At 44.5% G+C, this 20059-nt stretch overlaps 4 protein-coding genes across 5 annotated transcripts; 2 read left to right on the forward strand and 2 right to left on the reverse strand.

Moving 5' to 3' along the window:
- Nucleotides 1-3308: 3308 nt before the first annotated feature.
- Nucleotides 3309-15797, forward strand: LOC131886469 (uncharacterized). 2 transcript variants are annotated; one of them, XM_059234827.1, is made up of 9 exons: nucleotides 3309-3347; nucleotides 12038-12213; nucleotides 12297-12480; nucleotides 12559-12770; nucleotides 12845-13004; nucleotides 13084-13360; nucleotides 15154-15257; nucleotides 15322-15424; nucleotides 15483-15797. In XM_059234827.1, exons 1-9 carry the CDS (start codon nucleotides 3324-3326, stop codon nucleotides 15755-15757), a joined length of 1515 nt encoding a protein of 504 aa, XP_059090810.1. In that variant the 5' UTR covers nucleotides 3309-3323; the 3' UTR covers nucleotides 15758-15797. The 2 variants fall into 2 exon arrangements, with proteins under 2 accessions (XP_059090810.1, XP_059090811.1); XM_059234828.1 differs by lacking the exon at nucleotides 3309-3347 and adding an exon at nucleotides 11382-11532.
- Nucleotides 4101-6567, forward strand: LOC131886465 (zinc finger protein 93-like). The gene has a single exon (XM_059234820.1). The coding sequence runs from the start codon at nucleotides 4227-4229 to the stop codon at nucleotides 6474-6476; it is 2250 nt and encodes a 749-aa protein (XP_059090803.1). The 5' UTR covers nucleotides 4101-4226; the 3' UTR covers nucleotides 6477-6567.
- Nucleotides 6443-9770, reverse strand: LOC131886466 (BTB/POZ domain-containing protein KCTD3-like). The gene has a single exon (XM_059234821.1). The coding sequence runs from the start codon at nucleotides 9313-9315 to the stop codon at nucleotides 7219-7221; it is 2097 nt and encodes a 698-aa protein (XP_059090804.1). The 5' UTR covers nucleotides 9316-9770; the 3' UTR covers nucleotides 6443-7218.
- LOC131886473 (uncharacterized) lies at nucleotides 15791-18209 on the reverse strand. The gene is made up of 2 exons (XM_059234832.1): nucleotides 16743-18209; nucleotides 15791-16531 (listed from the first exon to the last, which is right to left on the reverse strand). Exons 1-2 carry the CDS (start codon nucleotides 16846-16848, stop codon nucleotides 16035-16037), a joined length of 603 nt encoding a protein of 200 aa, XP_059090815.1. The 5' UTR covers nucleotides 16849-18209; the 3' UTR covers nucleotides 15791-16034.
- Between the last annotated feature and the right edge of the window lie 1850 nt (nucleotides 18210-20059).

Raw genomic sequence — 20059 nt, forward strand, 5'->3', positions numbered from 1 at the left:
CGGTGCATTGTGTGGTATTCTCTGCGTCTGTGACTCACGTCATGAATAGTGCACTCATCACTCCCTTACATACATACACATACAGCTCCTTCACAATCAACAGAGTGTCTTTCAGCCTTTGAAATATCTGATCCTTCGTCAAATAAGCTTTCACTCCCCGGATCAACAAAGATAAAATGGTTGGAGGGGAAATGGAAAGCGTGATGAGCTGTCCTAACTTGTTTTCACGTCTTTTGTACTGATGAAATGAGGAAGCTTTGAAATGAAGAGCAAAGAGATCGTTATGGACTTACTTCAATGTTACAATGTTACCCGAATTAGCCTTTTTATATAATATTTTATAATATTTTATATAATAATAATTGACCTTCACACCCTCGGATATGAAGATGAGGGACGGTTTGAGGCCATAGGATGTCAAATCAGCCCACACCATGACAGAGGCTAGGTTTTGGCGACGATATACATCCTCTGGTTCTCAGAATGATCTCCAGGTTTTTCCTCAAAACATGGTCATTGGGAGCATTGGAAACCACTTTATCATATGAATCTTTTCATCCGACCAGATCACATGAGTATGCTTCCAAGATTTCATCCAATTGCAAAGCATCTTTGCTGTTTTTTTCATTTTGAGGTTGTTCAGGCTCTTTGCATGTTTTGAATCTATGTTCTGGGACTGATTTTGATCAAACATGATTGCACTTGCACCAAAAGTACTAAACAGATATTCAATCAATCCGGAACCAGTAACATTTAATGCTGCAGGTTTCAATTAGGCATAAAAAGGTGTACTGTCCTGCTTAATCTTGGTCGCCCTGTATTTTAGTTAATTTCATGAAATTTCAAAACACATTTACTATCAAAATTACAGATGATTTTTATGCTGAATAGATACATGTTGAGCATTACCATACCTAACAAAAGGACAATCGAGTAGTGAAACATTTTAAAACAAATTTGTCTCTGCCTTCAATTTTATTTCGACGTCTCGCAACTGGGACACATAATTGTACTCCGAACAGAACTTCCAAGGGCAGAGAATTACATTTTCGCCCATTTAACAGTAACAAGTACAGGATGATTAGCCATATATGTCCGATTTATGTTTACAATAACTTAACTCTTTAAATATTGCTAGAGATACTTGTACACATAATGAAACTATGATTTGAAATAGAAAAAATAATGGTTGAACAAATTGCCTTCCGAACTATTCACCATACCGGTGGACTGGTTAAAATAAACTTTGATTTACCTGGCTCTGCCACGATCAAATACAATATCATACAACAATTTTTGTTTGGCACCTCAATCTTCGAAAATCAATCTTTTCGAATCTCTTATCAAATACGCGAATTTGGAAAGATTTGAGTCATTGAAGCATTTCTAATTCTGTGGAAAAATAAGGACTTGATTTTTTGGACTCATTAAACGTCCAATAACACTGAGAGGGACATCAATCGTTTAAAACGCCCAAATTACTCGAGCAAATGTAAATAACTTGACTAAAGCGGAGCTAGGCCACTTTCACGTTTTGTCATTGCCCTTAGAAGAATCCCTTACGGGAAACAATTTGCAAGTAGTTGTCTATTTGGCGTCATAAAACACATTTTTTGTTTTTTGTTTTCATAATCATCTATAAGATGCCAAAGTTTCAAACGTTTTACCATGATAAATTGTGTTTTACTTTTTTGCGATAAATCTAAATCGACACTACGGTAGCAGAAGTTTTGAAGCGATAGGGGTGGTATGTTTTATACAATCCGTACAAATGCAGTTACTAGATGTGCTATATTGAGATTCTCTTTTTCTACAAGTCAAATGACTTACATTCAATTACTCTTATTTTTAAAGCTTTTCATGGAATTAATTAGCTCAGATATGTGGCTACTAATTGGGCCTCAAACAGCTAAATATCACCCTCTGATATTTAAATTCAAGGACAATTAAAAATTTCTGATCAATTTTCCTTAATCATTACTCTTTGAAGACAATTTACCAAAGAAAGTGTCAAAGGAATGACATTCTTTGCAATTTAAGGAGCAGTGCTCTTATCATTTACTTAAGAAACAGTGGCAGAGATGTTTGGCAATACCCTAGGACTCTACCTCATGTTGCGCAAAGTTCAGGGAGGAAAGTCTGTTTATATTGTCCTTGTCACGAACGTCTAGAACGAGCTGCCCCGCAAATCGGCCTGCTCTTAGTCATAGCCACTCTGAGCCACTTTTCTTATTAAAGCAATAAAATAAGAAATGCATATCTCTTCAATGAAATGCATGTCACTGTTATGTATTTACTTGTAAAGTAGTTCGTTTCAAAGTTGTGTTGGCAAAAGCTTATGTTTGCTGACAAAGAGCAGGTCAAAAAATATAATTTTATCTGGTGCTTACGACATAAGTTTGGACGTATCTCCTGAGTTCCCTGAGCATAGTTTTGGGCTCAAACTTGGCCAAGCTACTCTATTTAACAAGATTTTGTGGTCGTATGAAGTGGTTATTTGGAATAAAAGGAACGGTATAGGACATAAGAAATATTTGCTTCCGTTCGCAGTCCACATCTCTAGAAGTCCGTGCCCAAGTATATCATACTCTTGGGTAGTCACAGGACGAAACAGGTGTTAATCTTAACTAGTTTCATTCAGTAGATTTGATAGAAACGAAAACCGAAAGCCACCGGATTTATCTTAAGCCGGGTTGCAAAAAATTATTGGAGGATTCTAGCTCGCGGCGGAAAGGCTCGCCGACACTCGAGTTATTTGAAAGATTCGTTTACAACTCTAATATCGCTGCCTTGAATAAATATGGCCTATTTGAAGTCCTCGAAAATGTATTATGCCATGGATGACGTTACACTGGACATATTTGACCAGAGTCACGCTCTCCAAGCCAGGCAAATTCCCTCGACATAAACATTCGAAATTATAGAGAGGAACATGGCCAGTTTTAAGCTGTAGCTAGAGGAATTTCTGTCCACCAGGATTTTTTTCCTATTGTTTAAGTTTTTCAGCTGGCCAAGTTAAGTTGAGGTAAACGAGTGATACAAGATGGACGAACCATGAAATTTGACTTGTTCGAATAAAAATTACAAGTGTCAAGAATTTGTGTAAATTTCCAAAATATTTTTGATGTGAGTGGTTGCCGAAAACATCCAAGCACTCCTTGAAAATGAATCAGACGTGTTTTATTAACTACAGAGCGAAAAAGGGGCCAACTACTACACGATCCTGGAATTCAAATGTCAATCATCTTGAATTATAGACAACAATATACGTGAAAATTGGACTGCATTGACTGGAAATGATCAGCAGTAACCTCTTTAACAGGATGGAGGGTGAAAACCGATCCAAGGTAAGGCCTAACTCATCCTTTTAGCCCCGTTTCCTAATGAGATCAAAGCCTACCGGGGTATACGGCGACAATTTGATAGATCTCCAGTTAAATTGAGACCTCCATGTTTATGCTCATTTATTTTAAACAAAATATCTTTTAGATTTGGCTGTTTTTTGGTGCCAATCACTTGTCTGTATCTGATTAGCCACAGACTTCTAGAAATATGGACTGCGAACGAGCTTGCCGGCAAATCGGCCTGCTCTTGGTCATAGCAACACTGAGCCACTTTTCTAATGAAAGTAATAAATAAGAAACGTAGATCTCGTCAATCAAAGGTAGCCATATTTACATCATTTTCTTGCACAGTAGATCGTTTCAAAGTTATGCTCTCAAAAGCTTATGTAGCTGACTAAGAGCAGGCCGAGAATTCGAATTTTATTCTTTGTTTACTCAGGTCAACGAGTAGAATCGAACCATATAGACCTCTCAATAGCTAACATATGTCCATCCAAAAGAGGAATGGGATCGGTTACTTCCAAGTGGGAACTCGATGAATTAGGCTCATTTTTGGTCCCAAACACCTACATTTAGGTCTTTCAAACGTCTTTCCAGTCACCCTGTGGTCAAAAAGAAAACAGCGAGCAAAACTCTAGGGCTGCCAAATTGACGGGTCACCTCCGATCTGTCAACCGAAAAAAGCCATATGCCCGACCGTGGCCTGAGAGCCTGACCAAATCTCAGCCTTCAATGCCTCGACATATTTGGTAGCCCTGACCCCTTGTTTATTGACCTTAAACCTAGTCGTCTGAGAAAAGTGAAGAAAGGTGGAAACAATTGCTTAGAGTATGTCAATCTCAGGTTAGGCTCCGGTGCCCCCCGCCAGCTCATTAATGTACCATGGAGTCTGTGCCCGATCTGGCCCCGGCCCCGGTGCTGTTCCCGCCCTCGGCCCCGCCTCCAGACCTGGCTCAACTCCACCAGCATCTGTCTGCTACTTTGGCGACCCACCATCTCTTGGGTCTGACAGTGGGTCCTTGGCTCATGATTCTTCGTCCCGTTCGTTCAGAACCGCCCGAAAAGCCCGAGGACCCGGAAGAGCCCTTTTGGGCCTCGACCTTTCTGATCCATAGCACGTCACGGGTCTTTCTGCACCGAATCTACGGCCGAACTTTGGAAAAAGGCTCTTTCGAGGCTTGGCCGGAGTTGCCACCCCTGATCCATCGGGCTTTCTCGGAATTGAGGGCGTGTCGAGGCTTCTCAGCCGCCTTAGCTCCAAGTGGCAAGATATTTGAAGCCGATTTTACCTTGCAGAACTTTCCATTTGATCGGATTGTGTCGAAAGACTGTTTGGTGGCTTTTCAACCGGAATCCGCCCATTTAGCGCCAGCCGAAGATGCGTTCATGTGCGAGCGATGTCGGGAATTATTTTGGCGAATCAAGGCCCAACCCGAAATGGTGGGGAACTTGAAGCCGGTCCCCGTGAAGGATGAGGCCACCCCATCGGATGACGAGTCCTTGATGCGTCTTCGGAAACGACGACCGAAACGGAAACGTCGGAAAGATGAGGATTTTTGGGAGCCGGATTCGGATTTGAATGGCGAGAAAGAGGCGGATGATTCGTCGATCAAGTCGGAGTTTCAAACGCTGCCTTTGGATGTGACCATGAACCATGATGAAGAGGATGAACTCGAGGCCAAGGTCAAGCGGAAGAAGAGAGCGGGGCGGAAAAAGAAGGCGGCTGTAGCGGACAGTTTCAATGAGTCGGATTCCGAATACGATCCAGATGACGACAAAGAGGAGGTCCAAAGAGAGATCGAAGCGCTTCATTTTGATGAAATGCACAAACATCGGCAGAAAAACGATCCGGGTCGAGCGCCCTTTGAGTGCGATCACTGCGGCAAAGATTTCAAGCTCCGAGGTCAATTGAGGGCCCATTGGGTCAGTATCAACCGCTTAGGGGATTTTGTGTGTAAATTGTGCACCTTCCAATGTACATTTCTGAGCGGACTTTTGGCGCATGTGGAGCTAGTTCATCCCGAGAACATTCGGGAATTCGCTCACCTGCGCCAAGAGGACGAGGAAATGGAGGCCATGAAGGACCCGAAAAAGTGCGGGGTGTGTAACATGATCTTCAATGGCAACACTATGCTCTTTCGTCATCGTGCCCAATACCACGAGTTGGGCGACTTCAAGTGCGCCGATTGTGGAGTGCCGTCATTGACCCGCTACGATCTCATGGTTCATCGGAGTCGCGTTCACGATGAGACCATTGTGAAAGAGATCCCTAGTTTGGAAGGCATGCAAGCCACAATCGGTCCCGATGGGAAAGTAAAACTCAAGCGACAATCGTTCATATGCGATGCGTGTGGGAAGGGCTTCAAATATGATTCCGGGTGCGACGCCCACCGACGGACCAAGCATTGTTGGGGCATGTTCAATTGTGATAAATGTGATCAGATGTGTCATTACGCCAGTTCGTTTGTGGCTCACCTCGCCCACTTTCACCCCGAGGACGAAATGATCGACTGCCCATCGTGCTCGGAGCGAATCGCCTTCACCCCGGATCCGCACCTGTTCTATGGCCATTATATGGCTTGCACCAAACGGTTAGGGAATGCTCAAATTCGCGGTCACAAAATGAGTCATGACTCCGGTAAGAAACGGAACACGCTCACCTTCCAATGTGACGAGTGTGGACGCTCGTTCTCGTCCAAATACCAATTTCAAGCCCACGTGGACTCGCACCGTGGCATCGAGAAGTACAAATGCGAGGATTGTGATTACGCCACGAATTTCCCTCACGTGTATACGGATCACCGGAAGATACACTTACGAGAGAAGGGCTTGACGAATGCGGACACAGACGTGGTTCTCTTTCACCCGTGCCATGTCTGCGGCAAACAGTTTCGAACCATGTCCAGTTTGCGCGAACATGTCAAGGTTGTTCATGAGGGGATTCGAAAAGAAATGCCGTGTGGAGACTGCGGCATGGTGTTCTATAGTAAAGGAGCTTTCTACAATCATAAGAAGAAGATCCACGGGTTCGTATCGAATCGGACGAGATGCGGGAAGCGGAATTTCCTCACGGGCACAACCATCAAACCCGATGCCAATGAAAGCAAGGAGAGTCCATCTCATATGTCGTAACTGAATCTCATTTTTTATTTTATCAAAGGGTACATAACAATCTACACAAACGTATGGTGTTGAAATACATAGACAATGGAATCTAAACAAACGTAGGTCAACAAAATGGAGGGGTCGGAAATTTTTCCCAACGACATCAGAAGCCTTTGAGCGAGGACAAGTACGGACCTTTACAGCGGTATTTTTTTTGCCGGATAGTTTTAGAAGGAAAGCAATCCAGGTGGCGAAGCACTAGTTTTCTAGACGAGATTAATGTCTAGCTTTTTAACACTTCGCTTCAACAATACATTTCTCAGATGACGTATTCATCAAGACAATCAAAACCCAAAATAGCTGTTTTCTATGCCCAATTCATTTGAAGACAGCTTTATCTAATTGAGCTCAATTGATTAAAAAAAAAAGTAATAATAGCTTGTCTATTTCGTGCGTTAAAGACCCCCAAATTTCTCGTCCTTCCATCCATTTTGTAGGTATATCGAGAGAGCATTGAAGCAACTGAAACTTATTTTAATGTGCCCGAGATTAGTCGTTGTTTTGAAAATGTTTGTTTCTCGCCACCATTTTCAAGGCCCTCAAGATGTTCGGATCGAACTTCAGACATGATACTGAATGAAACATGAGGTTTGAAACATGAAGTTGAACATGAATGCATGAAGGTGAAAATACATACTTTGGAGAGGATTAAAGACATGCCGTCACTTCCGGCAAACTGACAACTAACGAATATGTTTCGTATTCAACCCTATTCTGACGTGTTGTTGGAAGGGTCTTGAGCATTTAGGAATGCCACATTTGCGGCCTTGACTCGAGCATTGGACATTTGAGAGCTCAGCATAGATGGGGAGGGAGATACACAACAAGGCGTCGATGTCCGAGAGTTGCTCAACTCGACGTGGTCCAATAGCTTGACCAGCTCTTCGGGATTCGGTCCACCTCCATAATGAGACGTGGGCATACTCTTATTGAAGAACTCTAACGCCGTGGTCAGATCCCACATCTGCACGGCTCCCGAGGAGTGTCCCGTAATAATGAAACGCCTCGGTCGAGCCCCAATTCGGCTAGATCCTTCGCACTCATGGACACAGAATGAGGTGATGGTAGTCCCGTCCACCGATCGAATCACGCACACCCGATCGCCATTGCTGGCCAAGCGGACAAAGAGCGAGTCCGTGTCGGGCACCACTTTTTGCACGAAGACTTGCTCATCGTCCTGTTCCCCGAACGGCCCACAATCGTTGCCAGCCACGCTACTCAAGCTTGGGTCCATCTCCTCGAGACTTAAGATCTTAAACGAGGACACACTAGTGGATCCGGGTTGGGTGGAGATCATGCCTCGGAAGCGAGTCACACCCCAGGTTCGGACGTGATTGTATTCAGAGCAAAGCGACACCAGGAACTTCTCCGAGAGCTTGACTTTAATCACGGGGGAGCGGTGGACGCTGAAGGTTTGGAAGAGCTGAGGTCCGTGCCCGACGGTCTCGGGATGTTGGACAATCACGCGCACAATGCCCGAGCTGGTCCCGTAAGCAATCTCGATCCAATTGCCACTGATCGAGGTCTTGGGTGTCAAGTAGACCGAGATGGCCGTGACGGAGTCCCCAGCGGGATCGCGGTACAACTCGGTGACCAACAGGTCATTGTCCTTCATTCGCAGAGGGAACTTTTGCATATCGATGTAATTGATCGAACCATTGGAAGAGCCTAAGAGCAGGAACGAGCCGGCCGTGTCGTAGGACGTGATGGGCGACAGCTCTTGAGATTGCCAATGTTGGCTCATGGAGTTCCACACCCCGATCTTGCCCGTGGGACTGAGGGCCACGAGTTGCGTCCCGATAAAGAACATTTGATCCACCGAGGCGTGCAAGTTGAACGTGCCCACGTCCAACCGGGTCCCATCCTCGGCGAAGCCCATCAGGCGCACGTTATTGGCATACCCAATGGCAATCATGGTATTCATGGGCTCGCCCGTGGCCGTGGGCGGCAAGACAGAGCCCATTTTGGCATTAATGGCCACTCGTTCAATCAAATGCTCTAAGTACAAACTGGTGAACACGGGCTGGAAACCGTGGTTCTCCTTCTGCTTGAAGCAGGCCACAAAATGGGGATAGGCCACGCAAATGCAATTTTGGTGGGCCTGGACGATCTGTACACTCAAAGGATCGCGCCAACTGGCCCCGCCCCCGAAGAGCAGCCCCATGGGATCCGGATGAGCCCGACCCAAAGTCCGGCTCAGATCGGCCGAGGAATTGCGCGAATGCGAGGCGTGGCGTACAGACGGAAAGGGCGCTCGCCCGCCCGTGACGCCTAGCCCGCCGCTACCAGCCCCCCGACCCAAGTCCTGCGAAGAGTGGCGCGAATGCCCGCCGGCCCGCGGCGGCCCGCTCGCTTTCTTGGGTCGCTCATGGGCGGGAATGAGAGGCGGGGCCAAGTAGGTATAAAAGAGCACATCGCCACATCCGGGTTGGTCCAATTCCAGACATAAAGACAATTGTTGAATGAGCGACGTGATGCCGTAGAATTCGGCTTCATGCAGCAACTGCTTGAGGTCCACGTCCCGCAAAGACAAGGTCTTGGTGCGGAGATAGTGCAGGATCACGCGGAACAGCCCAGGATCGCGGTCGATGAAGATGGCCCCGCTCTCGTCTTGGAGCGAACCGATCCGCCCACTCAACAACGACGTGAAAAAGTGGTCGCCCGACGCGGGACCAGTCAACGTCTGTTTCGACGTACTGAACCGCTCACCTCCCACATTTAAATGAACGAGTGTGCCCGTGCCCCCACCAACACCCCCGCTCCCACCCACGCCCCCGGGATAGGCCGGAAGCTCAGATTGGGCCATGCTAACGCCGGACTACACGGGCATGAATAGATAGGGAAGTCATCAACTCTGGGCCCTGTAACCATCCATGAGCCATGAAAGGGCTGGGGTCGCCACTCGCCACGTCCGCCACGTCAGTCCGTGAAAGAAGGCAACTTAAGACCCACCCATGAGGACACCGGTTCGACAGTTGTGCCCCAATCTGCCGGAAAATCGTGGAACCCACCCATTCCTGTCTCAGTCGTCAGCCAGCCAGCAATTACCAGTGGTGGACTGACGGTTAGTTGGATCCACTCTTGGAGACCGAGACTCGGGGGAGTGGCTGGCTCGTCCTTGCCAGACGTTGCTTGGAATGGACAAATGGCAAATCGTTGCCACACGGGGCTAGAGTGGCTGGCGCAATTATTTCACGGCTTGAAATGACAGGATTGAGCGCTACTAGAGACTAAAGTAGTATTATAGTCCACATCCTTGAGCTAGCTTCCAGAAAATGGCCAATCTTGAAGCAAAGGTTACCACTCGAATTCATCCATGTCAGGAGGCATGGCTATTTGGCCAAAGTGGCACCCAAAGTTGCCATTTGGCCACCATGACTAGGGTGACCATCATAGACACCGGCCGACAGTCGCCACCTTGGTCCGGAAGAGAGGTTTCCTAGGCCCGCTTATAGCCACGATGATTTTATTAGGCATTAGGAACCCTCTTGTGCCCGCAAGATGACGGGCCAAACTAAAATTCTCTCCACTTTTTCATGGGTCAACAACCGCACTGACTCCTAAGAAATTACAGTAAAAATCGAATATAGAAGAGCAGGATTGTGAATCCCCGAATCGAAATAAAATAGGAAAGTATAGTGAAGTAGCATAGGATATAAGTAAGAGCACCAAATTTTGGGCCACGTCGGATGTAGGAGCAGAATTGCAGGTGGCAAAATATTTCTTTTTATTTCCCGCGTCCCACAATGAAGTTTTCGATGGAAAATGGTTAAGCCATTTTATAAAAGCCAGTTTTCAGCCACTTTCTCAAAAAACAAATAGTCATACATAATGGCTTCTACCAAGAGAACACTTTTTTCCATCAAGGAGAGGCAAAAGCTCCTGGTCGATTTTGACAAGCTGCCACAAAGTTAGGAGTCAAACGTGCTTCCTTTTGGAAAACTCTTGGGGTTTTTTTTCAAACTTCATAGCCAGTATGTAATTCTGTGCCAAATTACCTACTATTTGGTGCGTAAACATACAGCCAACAACACTGCCTCCTTGCATTTTGTTTCATTTTTCTCGATTTTTTATGGCTGCCTTTTTGTTTGGACCGTAAAACTACATCAAATTATAGCTTAAAAATATGTTTTCCTGTCATCAGGTTTCCTCCGATGAACTGGGAGCATCGGATATAAGAGCAGAAATTCACGGCCCCAAAGTTGCTCTTGTAGCCTTATATCCGACAGGCTTCCATTTAAGAATGTTGACTACCAAATATCATGCCTGGCGTTGGCCCATTGGATGTGAGGTGGCGGCAACAAACATGGCAACACTGGGGTTGAGTTACGACAGTAGAAAAAGAAACAAAATCACTCTAAATGTTTCACATTTTGTAATATGATGCTTTTAAATGTTGCTGCTGTGATAGAATATGAAACTGATTTTTCAAAAGTAAGCTCAGGTATCGCATCAAAGGTGGGATTTTGTTTAGACTAGTATCTAGTATTTAGACTATGTCCATTGGCATAATAAAAAAATAACAGCTCTTGGAAAAAACATTTGACGGGTTCAGTATTTCCGTTCAGAAATAATGTGGGCTTTGACCAAAAAGTCTTTCATTCATTGCCAAACTCCATCGTAATACTGTTGGTATTGTCATTCAATTGGCTTGGGAATATCAGAATCATACCTTGCTTAAAAGCAACATCTTCAACAAATGATTGACTCCATTAAAGCCAAAGCATTTAGGCTTTTCTTCTTCCTCCAACTTGTTCCCAATAAGACTGTTCCTTAGCTCTTGATCTTGTTCAATGTACGTACATTAGTCCGTACTTTCTGGGTCTTAGTTTAACGATGGGAAATCTCCTAGAGGGCGCTTGCGTAAGCTAGTGCTACTTTGTAATGCAGCACTTTGACCATGATAACATGAGTGAATTAACAACATCATATTTCATTTATTCCTTCGTTCCCTGCTGATTCACCTGGGTTAGTTTCTAGCCAGTTTCCTCCCCTGGCTTTCATCTTTAACTGCATTGACCGTGTAAGTTCGTGATGAGCCTTCAAACTGGCGATCTGCGGGTGATTCTATTATCGGAGACTTACACCCTTTACCACTACCCGCCCGAGATTCCCATCTACCGGCAATTGCCCTCCGCCTTCTTCTCGGTCCCGCCCCCAGAGTTCTTCAGTCTAGCCCGATCCTCGGACGAGTGGTCTGTCGTCTGTGCCAGTCGATTAACCATGCCCGCTGGATTCACGGCTCAAAAAGCGGATTGGCACGGGTTCCGCGTGGCCGGTGTCCTGGATTTCGCCTTGATCGGGATCCTGAGTCGCTTGTCCGGAATGCTGAGTCAGGCTGGGATTGCCATTTTCGCCGTCTCCACCTTTAATACGGATTATATTCTGGTTCAGGCGGCCGATTGGGCCCGTTGTTTGGCGTGCTTGAGGCAAAATCATGTGGACATCATCCACCAATAATCACGACTAAATCGGACTTTCATTACCCAAAGGTTGATAAAACAACGAACGATTTTCTGGTGTTTCAGAGCACCCGGGACACCATGGATGATGGCTATAAGGTCTTGCATGAAACCTTCGTGAGCGGCCATACGGGCACCACGGCCCACGAGATTCTTTGGGTCAGCGCTTTGCTGCCCCTGACTTTGTGCTTGTATGGTATGGTCAATGTTTGGCGAAGGCCCTCCCATCGCGCTCATTTCCCGTAAGCCATCAGAATGCACCCCATCCACCCCACTTTCACCTGGCATGGTATATTCGTTTGACTGCTTCGTTTCTATCCCTCAGGACATCTGTGTTGGAATTGGTGCTCATTGGCTGTCCGTTATTGCTCAGTTTAACTTTGTTCGCGGAGGTGACCTATTACTTTGGATTAATTTTAATAGCCATTTTGGTCATGGGTGTGGTGACCTTGCGATCTACTTTAATAAGCCGCCCATGGCGATTGTTTCTAAATGAACGATTTTCCCACGTAAGTCGTGATGTTGCTATGGATGATTTGCTATGCTATGTTATGGATCGGCTTAAGGCTTCATATTTACGTGGTTAGGATCGATTTCTCCCCTACCTAACCAACTACCGGGCCGGTATGCTCCTAACCACGGCTGTGTGCATATTGGCCGTGGATTTTCCGATTTTTCCGCGGAAGTTTGCCAAAACCGAGTCTTTTGGCTTTGGTCTGATGGACATTGGTGTGGGGTCGTTCGTGTTTGTGGGTGGAATGTTCAGTCCCGCAGCCCAAAAAGTCACGGGCTCTTACTTGTGAGTAACGAGTAGATCAGAACTATTATTTAATTCAAGATTACTTACTGAACGTCAGATTATCCGTTTGGTAGCTCAAGAATGCAAGGCGTAAAGAAATCGTTGATTCAAAGCCTTCCCTTGATCGCTCTCGGCCTGTTTCGTGTCGTTCTAGTCAAAGGATCCGGATATCACGAGCACCTCACTGAATACGGAGTTCATTGGAATTTCTTCCTCACACTTGCTGTCACCAAAGTAATTGATACGTTTTGACAACTACAAACTCAAGTACCCGGTACAGTTATGTCAAGACTGAGGTTTTTATTCTCCCAAGGTTTTGTCCTCGATCTTATTTTTAATTGTTCCTGTGGATTGGAGTTGGAGGGCCGCTTTAACTTTGAGTCTGGCCCATGAGAGCGCATTAGTGGTCAGCTATTACGATTGGGTGTTGGAGAATCCGCCCAGGTATGATCTCGTGAATGCCAATCGCGAGGGCATTGTCTCAAGTCCAGGTTATTTGGCCATACATCTGGCCGGTGTGGCTTGGGGACGACAATTTGCACGTCTGGAAAACAAAGTGCAAGATCACATCGGTCAGCTCAAGACCATAGGTAAGGGTCACTAACTGGACAGACTCTTCAGTTGTTAAAATAAATAGCAAGATTCAACTCTCAGTTTTTCCTATGATGTTCCAAAGAAGGCCAATTATTAGAGATGGTCAAAATATGCGTTAAAAATGCACCAAGTCATGCACTAAGATAAGCACTAAAATAAGCATAGAAGCAGGGCTTGCTTGAACCGTTACCGAAAAAGCAAACAATAACGTTACTTTTAGAAAAAGTAATGTGTTCGCTTAAAACTGCAAGAAGCGGTTAATGCTACTTTTCATTTGTTAGTTAAATATTTAGTAAATGTAAGGGGAAAAAAATGACGAGCATACAAGGAGACGAAGGTACAAGAGTACAAGGACATGAGAAGACTTCCTTTTTCGAAAAAGTTGTTGGCACGTTTTTGCAAATTTTCGAAAATTCGAAAAAAATTTTTTTTTTTTTTTTTCGTTTTTCCAAAAATCTACCAGCACCAAAAGTCCGATGAACTGTTGTACATTTTGAATTCCTGGCCCTTTTTATCGTGTAATTTTGAATTGGGAATATATGTAAACATTGACATATGTATGGTTATTTTTTAACCAAGCCAAGCTCCTTATAGGGGTTGCTTCTCGGTACAGATATTATTGTTTTTTTCACGGGCTTTTGTAACCACTACAGGGAATGTTATCCCCAATACTAAGAAAATAAAAGGTTATCATTCGTCGATTTTTTACCTTTTCATCTTTAAATGAAATTTGGTCCACGAAACGAATTTAGGGTTGATCTGGAATGCTAATTAGACACTTGTTTTTTGCGGACTTCTTTACTGCTACTGGGAATGGGATCCCCAGCACTTTAAGAATGAAAAAAGTATTAATTTTACTTGATCTTACATTCATATAATATTTGATCCACCAACGAATTAGAGTTGGCGGATCTGGTTAGCCCTTGAATGTAGGGTAATCTGATCAAAACATTGTCTAAGTCTGAATACTATCTAAAAAATTGGCCAAGTCTGACTTGAAAGATGCAACCGGATCAAGAAGGCCTACGTATTCCTTACAAATATTAGCGGGAAGCAAATTAAACAATGAAGGAACCCGAGAAAGAAGAGATGTGGACTTCATTGTTCGAACTAGCCTGGATTCTCGAGGACTTGAAGGTGCTCTCAAAACGCACATTAAGCCTCTACGGTCACTAGAATTGACCCTAAATCCTGGGTTGGGACAAAGCTCATGGATACTTTTGAAGACGTACAATATCAGATACCTTTCGTACCTTCTCTGAACACTACAATCCCAACTTGTTTAGACTCTCGTAATACGAGAGCTCTCGCATTCCTGTGATGTTCCTAGTGAAACATCTTTGGACTTGTTCGACCTTTTGCAAACCTGCTGAATACATTGGAGCGTTTCCTTACTCAAGAACGAGGAAAGATTTTCCTTGCACCACTCTTGTGCTTTCACCCAAACAATCATTGATATGAATTCTAAAACAAATTGGCCAATTAGAAAGCAGCATATTTTCTTGTGCCAACTTTAAATTTTGTCTTAGTAACAACGATTTTGAGAAAGTGTCCGGAGACATTTCTGTCACCCGGTACTCCTAAGGAGCAAAATGATGTGCTTGTTATCTCGGCGAGCTCCAGAACAGAAATGAAAGGAATGAGCTGATTCCTATTGTTTGCCAATATGCGAGTGTTACTTTATTTTCTGTGGTTAGTGTTTATGTAGTAACATTTAGCTCTCAAAGATGAAATATTCCCCTGCTCTCTGGTTGAAATTGATTCTTTGGTTAAATGGCATCTTTTTCAGTTGTTTGGTCATTGATCATGTGGAGCTCGCTGTATTATTCATGCCACGAGTTGTTCCGTCCAACCTCAAGACGGTTTGCAAACTGGACTTACTTCAATTGGATGGTAAATTATTGAAGTTGTCAAATATGTCTTCCGTTGAATTTTTGGTATTTTTTTTCTTTTCTAGGTGGCTTGCAACTTAACCCTAATTGGTTTGTTCCTTTTGGCTGATATTGTAATTCTATATTTCCAAGATTCAAAACCAAAAATCAACCGGCACAAATTCAAAGGTAATAGACGTCAAATCATCAAACATTACAAACATTGTTAAGCTTGTTATTCTTTTAGATTCCAATAGAAAAGCTACCCCACCCCAAACAAAAGTAAACCAAATCACGGATGCTTTGAAATGGATTCGTGTACCTCTCATGAATGAGGCAATTAATTACAATGCATTGTTTTATTTCTTGTTAGCCAATTTGTTCACTGGATCAATTAATTTTATATTTCAAACCATCAGGACGCCCACCTGTCCGTCTTTATTGATTTTGATTGCATATGTCACAATACTACACTTTATTTCAGTATTTCTCCACTCCGCAACTGTGCAAATAAAGATGTAAACAATCAATCAATCAATAAATCGAAAAGTCGAAACAGTAACTCATCAAGTATATGTAAGCGTTCAAAAAAACAATGTGTGAGGTGCGATATTTTCTGCAATTTGACGCAAGGGGGAAGGGGAAAGTATGACAAGTCAGCGAAAGATACGGAATTGTGAGTTTACACCAACTAAAAGTCATGGAACAGGAAGGTCGTGACGCGATTGTCCACCTCACTTTGCCCGGGGCATCCCCCTGCCACCATCATCAAGCTCCTTCACTACGACAATAAGACTGTTTACAACGTCTGCAACAAGTGGAAGGCAGGTGGTGATGCCAAGAGGAAAGCCCATGCCTCGAGGAGCGACAAGAAACGGACCCAAAAGTTCTTGGCGGGCCTGAAGCGGTCCGTCCGGTTCGCGCCAAACACACCCATGTTCAGCCTCACTAAGAAGAGACTGGTGAGCCGAAGCACAATATCCAGGGCCATCAGGGTGGACTTGGGGATGAAGTTGCACAAGATGGGCAAGCGACACATCCTCACGGAGAAGATTAGGGCGACCAGGGTAGCCAATGGGACCAGACTCCTCAATGACTTGAAGTCAACAGGTGGACCCCTCTTCTTCTTCTCCGACGAGAAAAACTTTAACGTCGATAGGTCCGTCAACAACCAGAAGAACAGGTGGGTGGCCAAGGAAAAGGAGGACGTCCCATTCGTATCAGAACGAATCATCCGGGTACCATTACGATGTTCGGGATCATATCCAGTGAAGGCGATGTGATGGATCCCGTCGTCTAAAAGTAGGGGGATAGGGTTCAACCGGTTCAACGCAGAGCATTACTAGCAGTGTTTCCATGATCAAGCAATTCCTTGGATGATAGAGAAGGTCAACGAGAGGCCCTTCGTATGTCAACAGTACATCACCCCTCCACACAAAGGCAGCTCCTCAGAGACAAGAACGTAAATTTCTGGCCCGCCCCCCCAACACCTGGCCCTCTAACTCACCGGATCTCAATCCAATGGACTTCTTGTTCGAGGGTGAGTTGGAGAGAAGGTGGGAAGGTCCAGTTACAATAGTATCAGTGCCCTGAAGGCCTCCATCGATAAGCATTGGGCAAGGTCAATCCCGCGCACGTAGTTAATACCTACAAGGTGTTTAGGTTCAGGCTGGAGAAGATGCTGGAGATGGAAGGTGGACACATTGAGTAATTTATGCACTTAGCCTAATCTGCTCACATACAAAGAATGTGTTCTCTACATGCCGCCGTTATTGATCAGGATGAAGTTAAAACTGGTGTAAATTTACCTGAACGACTCTGTATGAGTTGAAGATTTCTCTTCACCGCGTACTCTTGTCTCACGACCCTTGATAAACACAAGACATGAAAATTGTAACAAGGTATATTTCACACGACTTCCAAGGACACCCACGAATCACTAAAGCATACTCCCGATGAGACTTTCTTCATCTGACCATCATACCAGAAAACTCGTTATCGTAATGCAGGGCCTACAAGACCAAGAAGAGTCTACTTTGGGGCAGACGAGCAACCACAAACCGAGCCCGCGGTTAGATTCTGATATCGTCGGAACATCCTCCTCCCATTGCTCATCAAAACCAAACATCTACGTACTTGGAACTGAGACTTTCCCTATGGGACAAATCTTGGTAATTGGTCAGGCAAGACGGGCAAGAAGTTCGACCTCATTCTCAACAGTAACAGACCGTACTATTCCATTCTTGTCAGGATGTGCTTCGACGATTCTTGCAATTTTCCAGCTAGATCGAGATTCAGATGTTCCGACCAGCAATACCTCCGTTCCAACCCGGACATTCTCGATCGAAGGGAGGATGCACCTCGCTTGAGTAGATGGAGAGAGTTCTGCATAGCCAACGTCCACTTGAAGATGACAAAGGACGCTGGTCCCAGTTTTGGGGTAAATGACAATGTAATCAACACTTGTCAACTGGCCGCCGTCGCGGTTTGACTGGATAATGGGAATGGGGAAATTCTACTGAAAATTGGTGTGAATTACCCTCATTTCTCGTCAAGGGAGCTTCGACGAAAACTGAGCGATTAAAAACTAAACTATGCGGGCGTCTCATACAGTTTGTAAGCGCTTCCGAGAATATCATTTCCTATAATGAGAGGCTTAGCCAAATCAGTAGCTATAAGGCACGGATGATAGAATGGTATAGCCTCTTCATTACTACTATGGAACTTAAAGCGCAAGAAAACGGACCCCGTGATAGCCCCGGAAGAATTGGCAGCCGCACATTGAAACGTGCGAGGCATTTGAAACCAATGCGGCTGATAACCAAGGACATGAGAAGGGAGAAGATCTTTGCGAACCACTGTAGCGTTGGACCCAGAATCTTTCAATGCTGAAACTAGATAGCGGCGTTCACCGATATGAACAGAAAGAAATGGCAGTCCAGGAAATTTGGTGCAATCAAGGGAATGAGTGAATTGGCACAGAACTGTGTGATTAGTTCCACACAATCTCGTGAACAGAAGTGGATCTGGGTACCTGAAAACGAAAACAAGGGAATGTTGCGACCATGATGAAATCGTATCTAAAAATAGAAATTGGTCCTCTTAATACCTCCGGTATTGCTGTCGGTTAGATCCAAATTCCGGGCTTCGATAAAAGTGGGAATTGCCACCGCGATCATGGCCACGAGAAGGGACGTACTTCACTTGACGTGTTTGCGCTGGAAACGATTGGATGGACCAGAACTGATCATAGTCGGGTGTTGGGGTGGAGCATAAGGAAATTGGCCTTCAATTCGATTACCAGACCAGTTTTCGAGTGTTGTTGGGCCAGGAGGGCCATGGAAGGAACAAAGGACAAGTTTTGCCGGGATGTCCGATTGAATTGACGCCCCTCATCTGGAGCATGTACTCCTAACGTTTGGGCAGTCCATTTCATTTGGTGTTGCGTCGCTCAGCCGGTTCACTTGGAGTGAAATTCGGCGGGGGGGAATGGAGGCGGGAACCAAGCGGGCGGGTAACAAATTACAAAATTTCGGGAAACTTTTGTACCCAAACTAGAAGATAAAGCAATGGGGTGGGAAAGAAAAGGAGACCGTTCATCACCAAAGTTGGAAGGTGTGTGGCTAATCAACGGTGAGATGATGACGACTCAACCATCTCGGCCAGTTCAATAAGCTCAAATATGGGGGTGAGGACCCCATCACGATTGTCTGACCACGTCACGCAAAAAATCTTTATCAGTATTGTGAGTAACACCGTGGACTGTTAACAATATCATTTCTTTGGGATCACCAATCTTTGCGATCACTTTTCTTAGCTCGTTAAGGATCTGATTTGATGAAGACGCGCTTTTTAGAAAATGGGCCTTTTTTGGAATTAAATGTCAAATCTCGTACACGTTACCATTCATTTTTATGCGTTCTGCTTGTATATGGAACACTTATGCCTGAAACATTCTTAAACAGTTAGTGCGTTTAAAAAACTTTTTTCCTAGCATGGTCCCAAATTATTAGTACATTATTACACCCCTTCTGTTATCATCAATTTGATGTTTGAGTAGTTCTTGCAATAAACAATTCTAGTCATAATTAGTGTGATATCTCATTCTAGTCAGGTATTTTATCGTTCTCACCATTTCATTCAAATTTTCTGATATCGATTTCTGCCTGCAAGTGCTCATCTGCTTGTATGCATGTGGAAAGGTGTATTAAACAAATTCAGCATTTCAAGATACTCGACTTCACACGCAAAACCTTTTGCAACATAATGACATAACGGTTCAGTTTGCTCAAATATTTACATAAAATACAAGATTCGAGTCTGATTGATAATGGTTGACAATAAGTATTAACCCAAGATTCCAGTCAAGATGGAAGACGACTGTCCCAAGATTCTCCGTCGATTTGATTAAGCTGTTGTATTAGGAAATGAGATGTGACAAGTGACCGCCCAAGGACGAATCAAAATGGAGGTTTTGTGACCACTTTTCTCAGAAGGTTGAGTTTGACATCAGCTTAAAGGTCCCTATTGGATGGAGGGGAAAGCAATTGAAAGACAGACTCCAAAGGTACATTGCGAAATTGCAGGAAGAACGCCAGAACACCAGGGCAATTGATACCTTTTCCAGATGAGAAAAAGAGAAGAGGCCCACAACCTTCGAGGGAAACCCGCTCGATTTCCCTTGCTTTTGGGGATCATTCGAAGCCAAGGTACATTCAAATCCCAATGTGAGTAAGTTCTACAAAATGCAGTACTTGATCAAGGCATTGCGAGGACCTGCGGCCGAAATCCTGGCAGGAATGACTCTTAAAGCTGAGCATCACA

The sequence above is a fragment of the Tigriopus californicus genome, chromosome 9 (genome assembly GCF_007210705.1).
Source record: "Tigriopus californicus strain San Diego chromosome 9, Tcal_SD_v2.1, whole genome shotgun sequence".
Taxonomy (NCBI): domain Eukaryota; kingdom Metazoa; phylum Arthropoda; class Copepoda; order Harpacticoida; family Harpacticidae; genus Tigriopus; species Tigriopus californicus.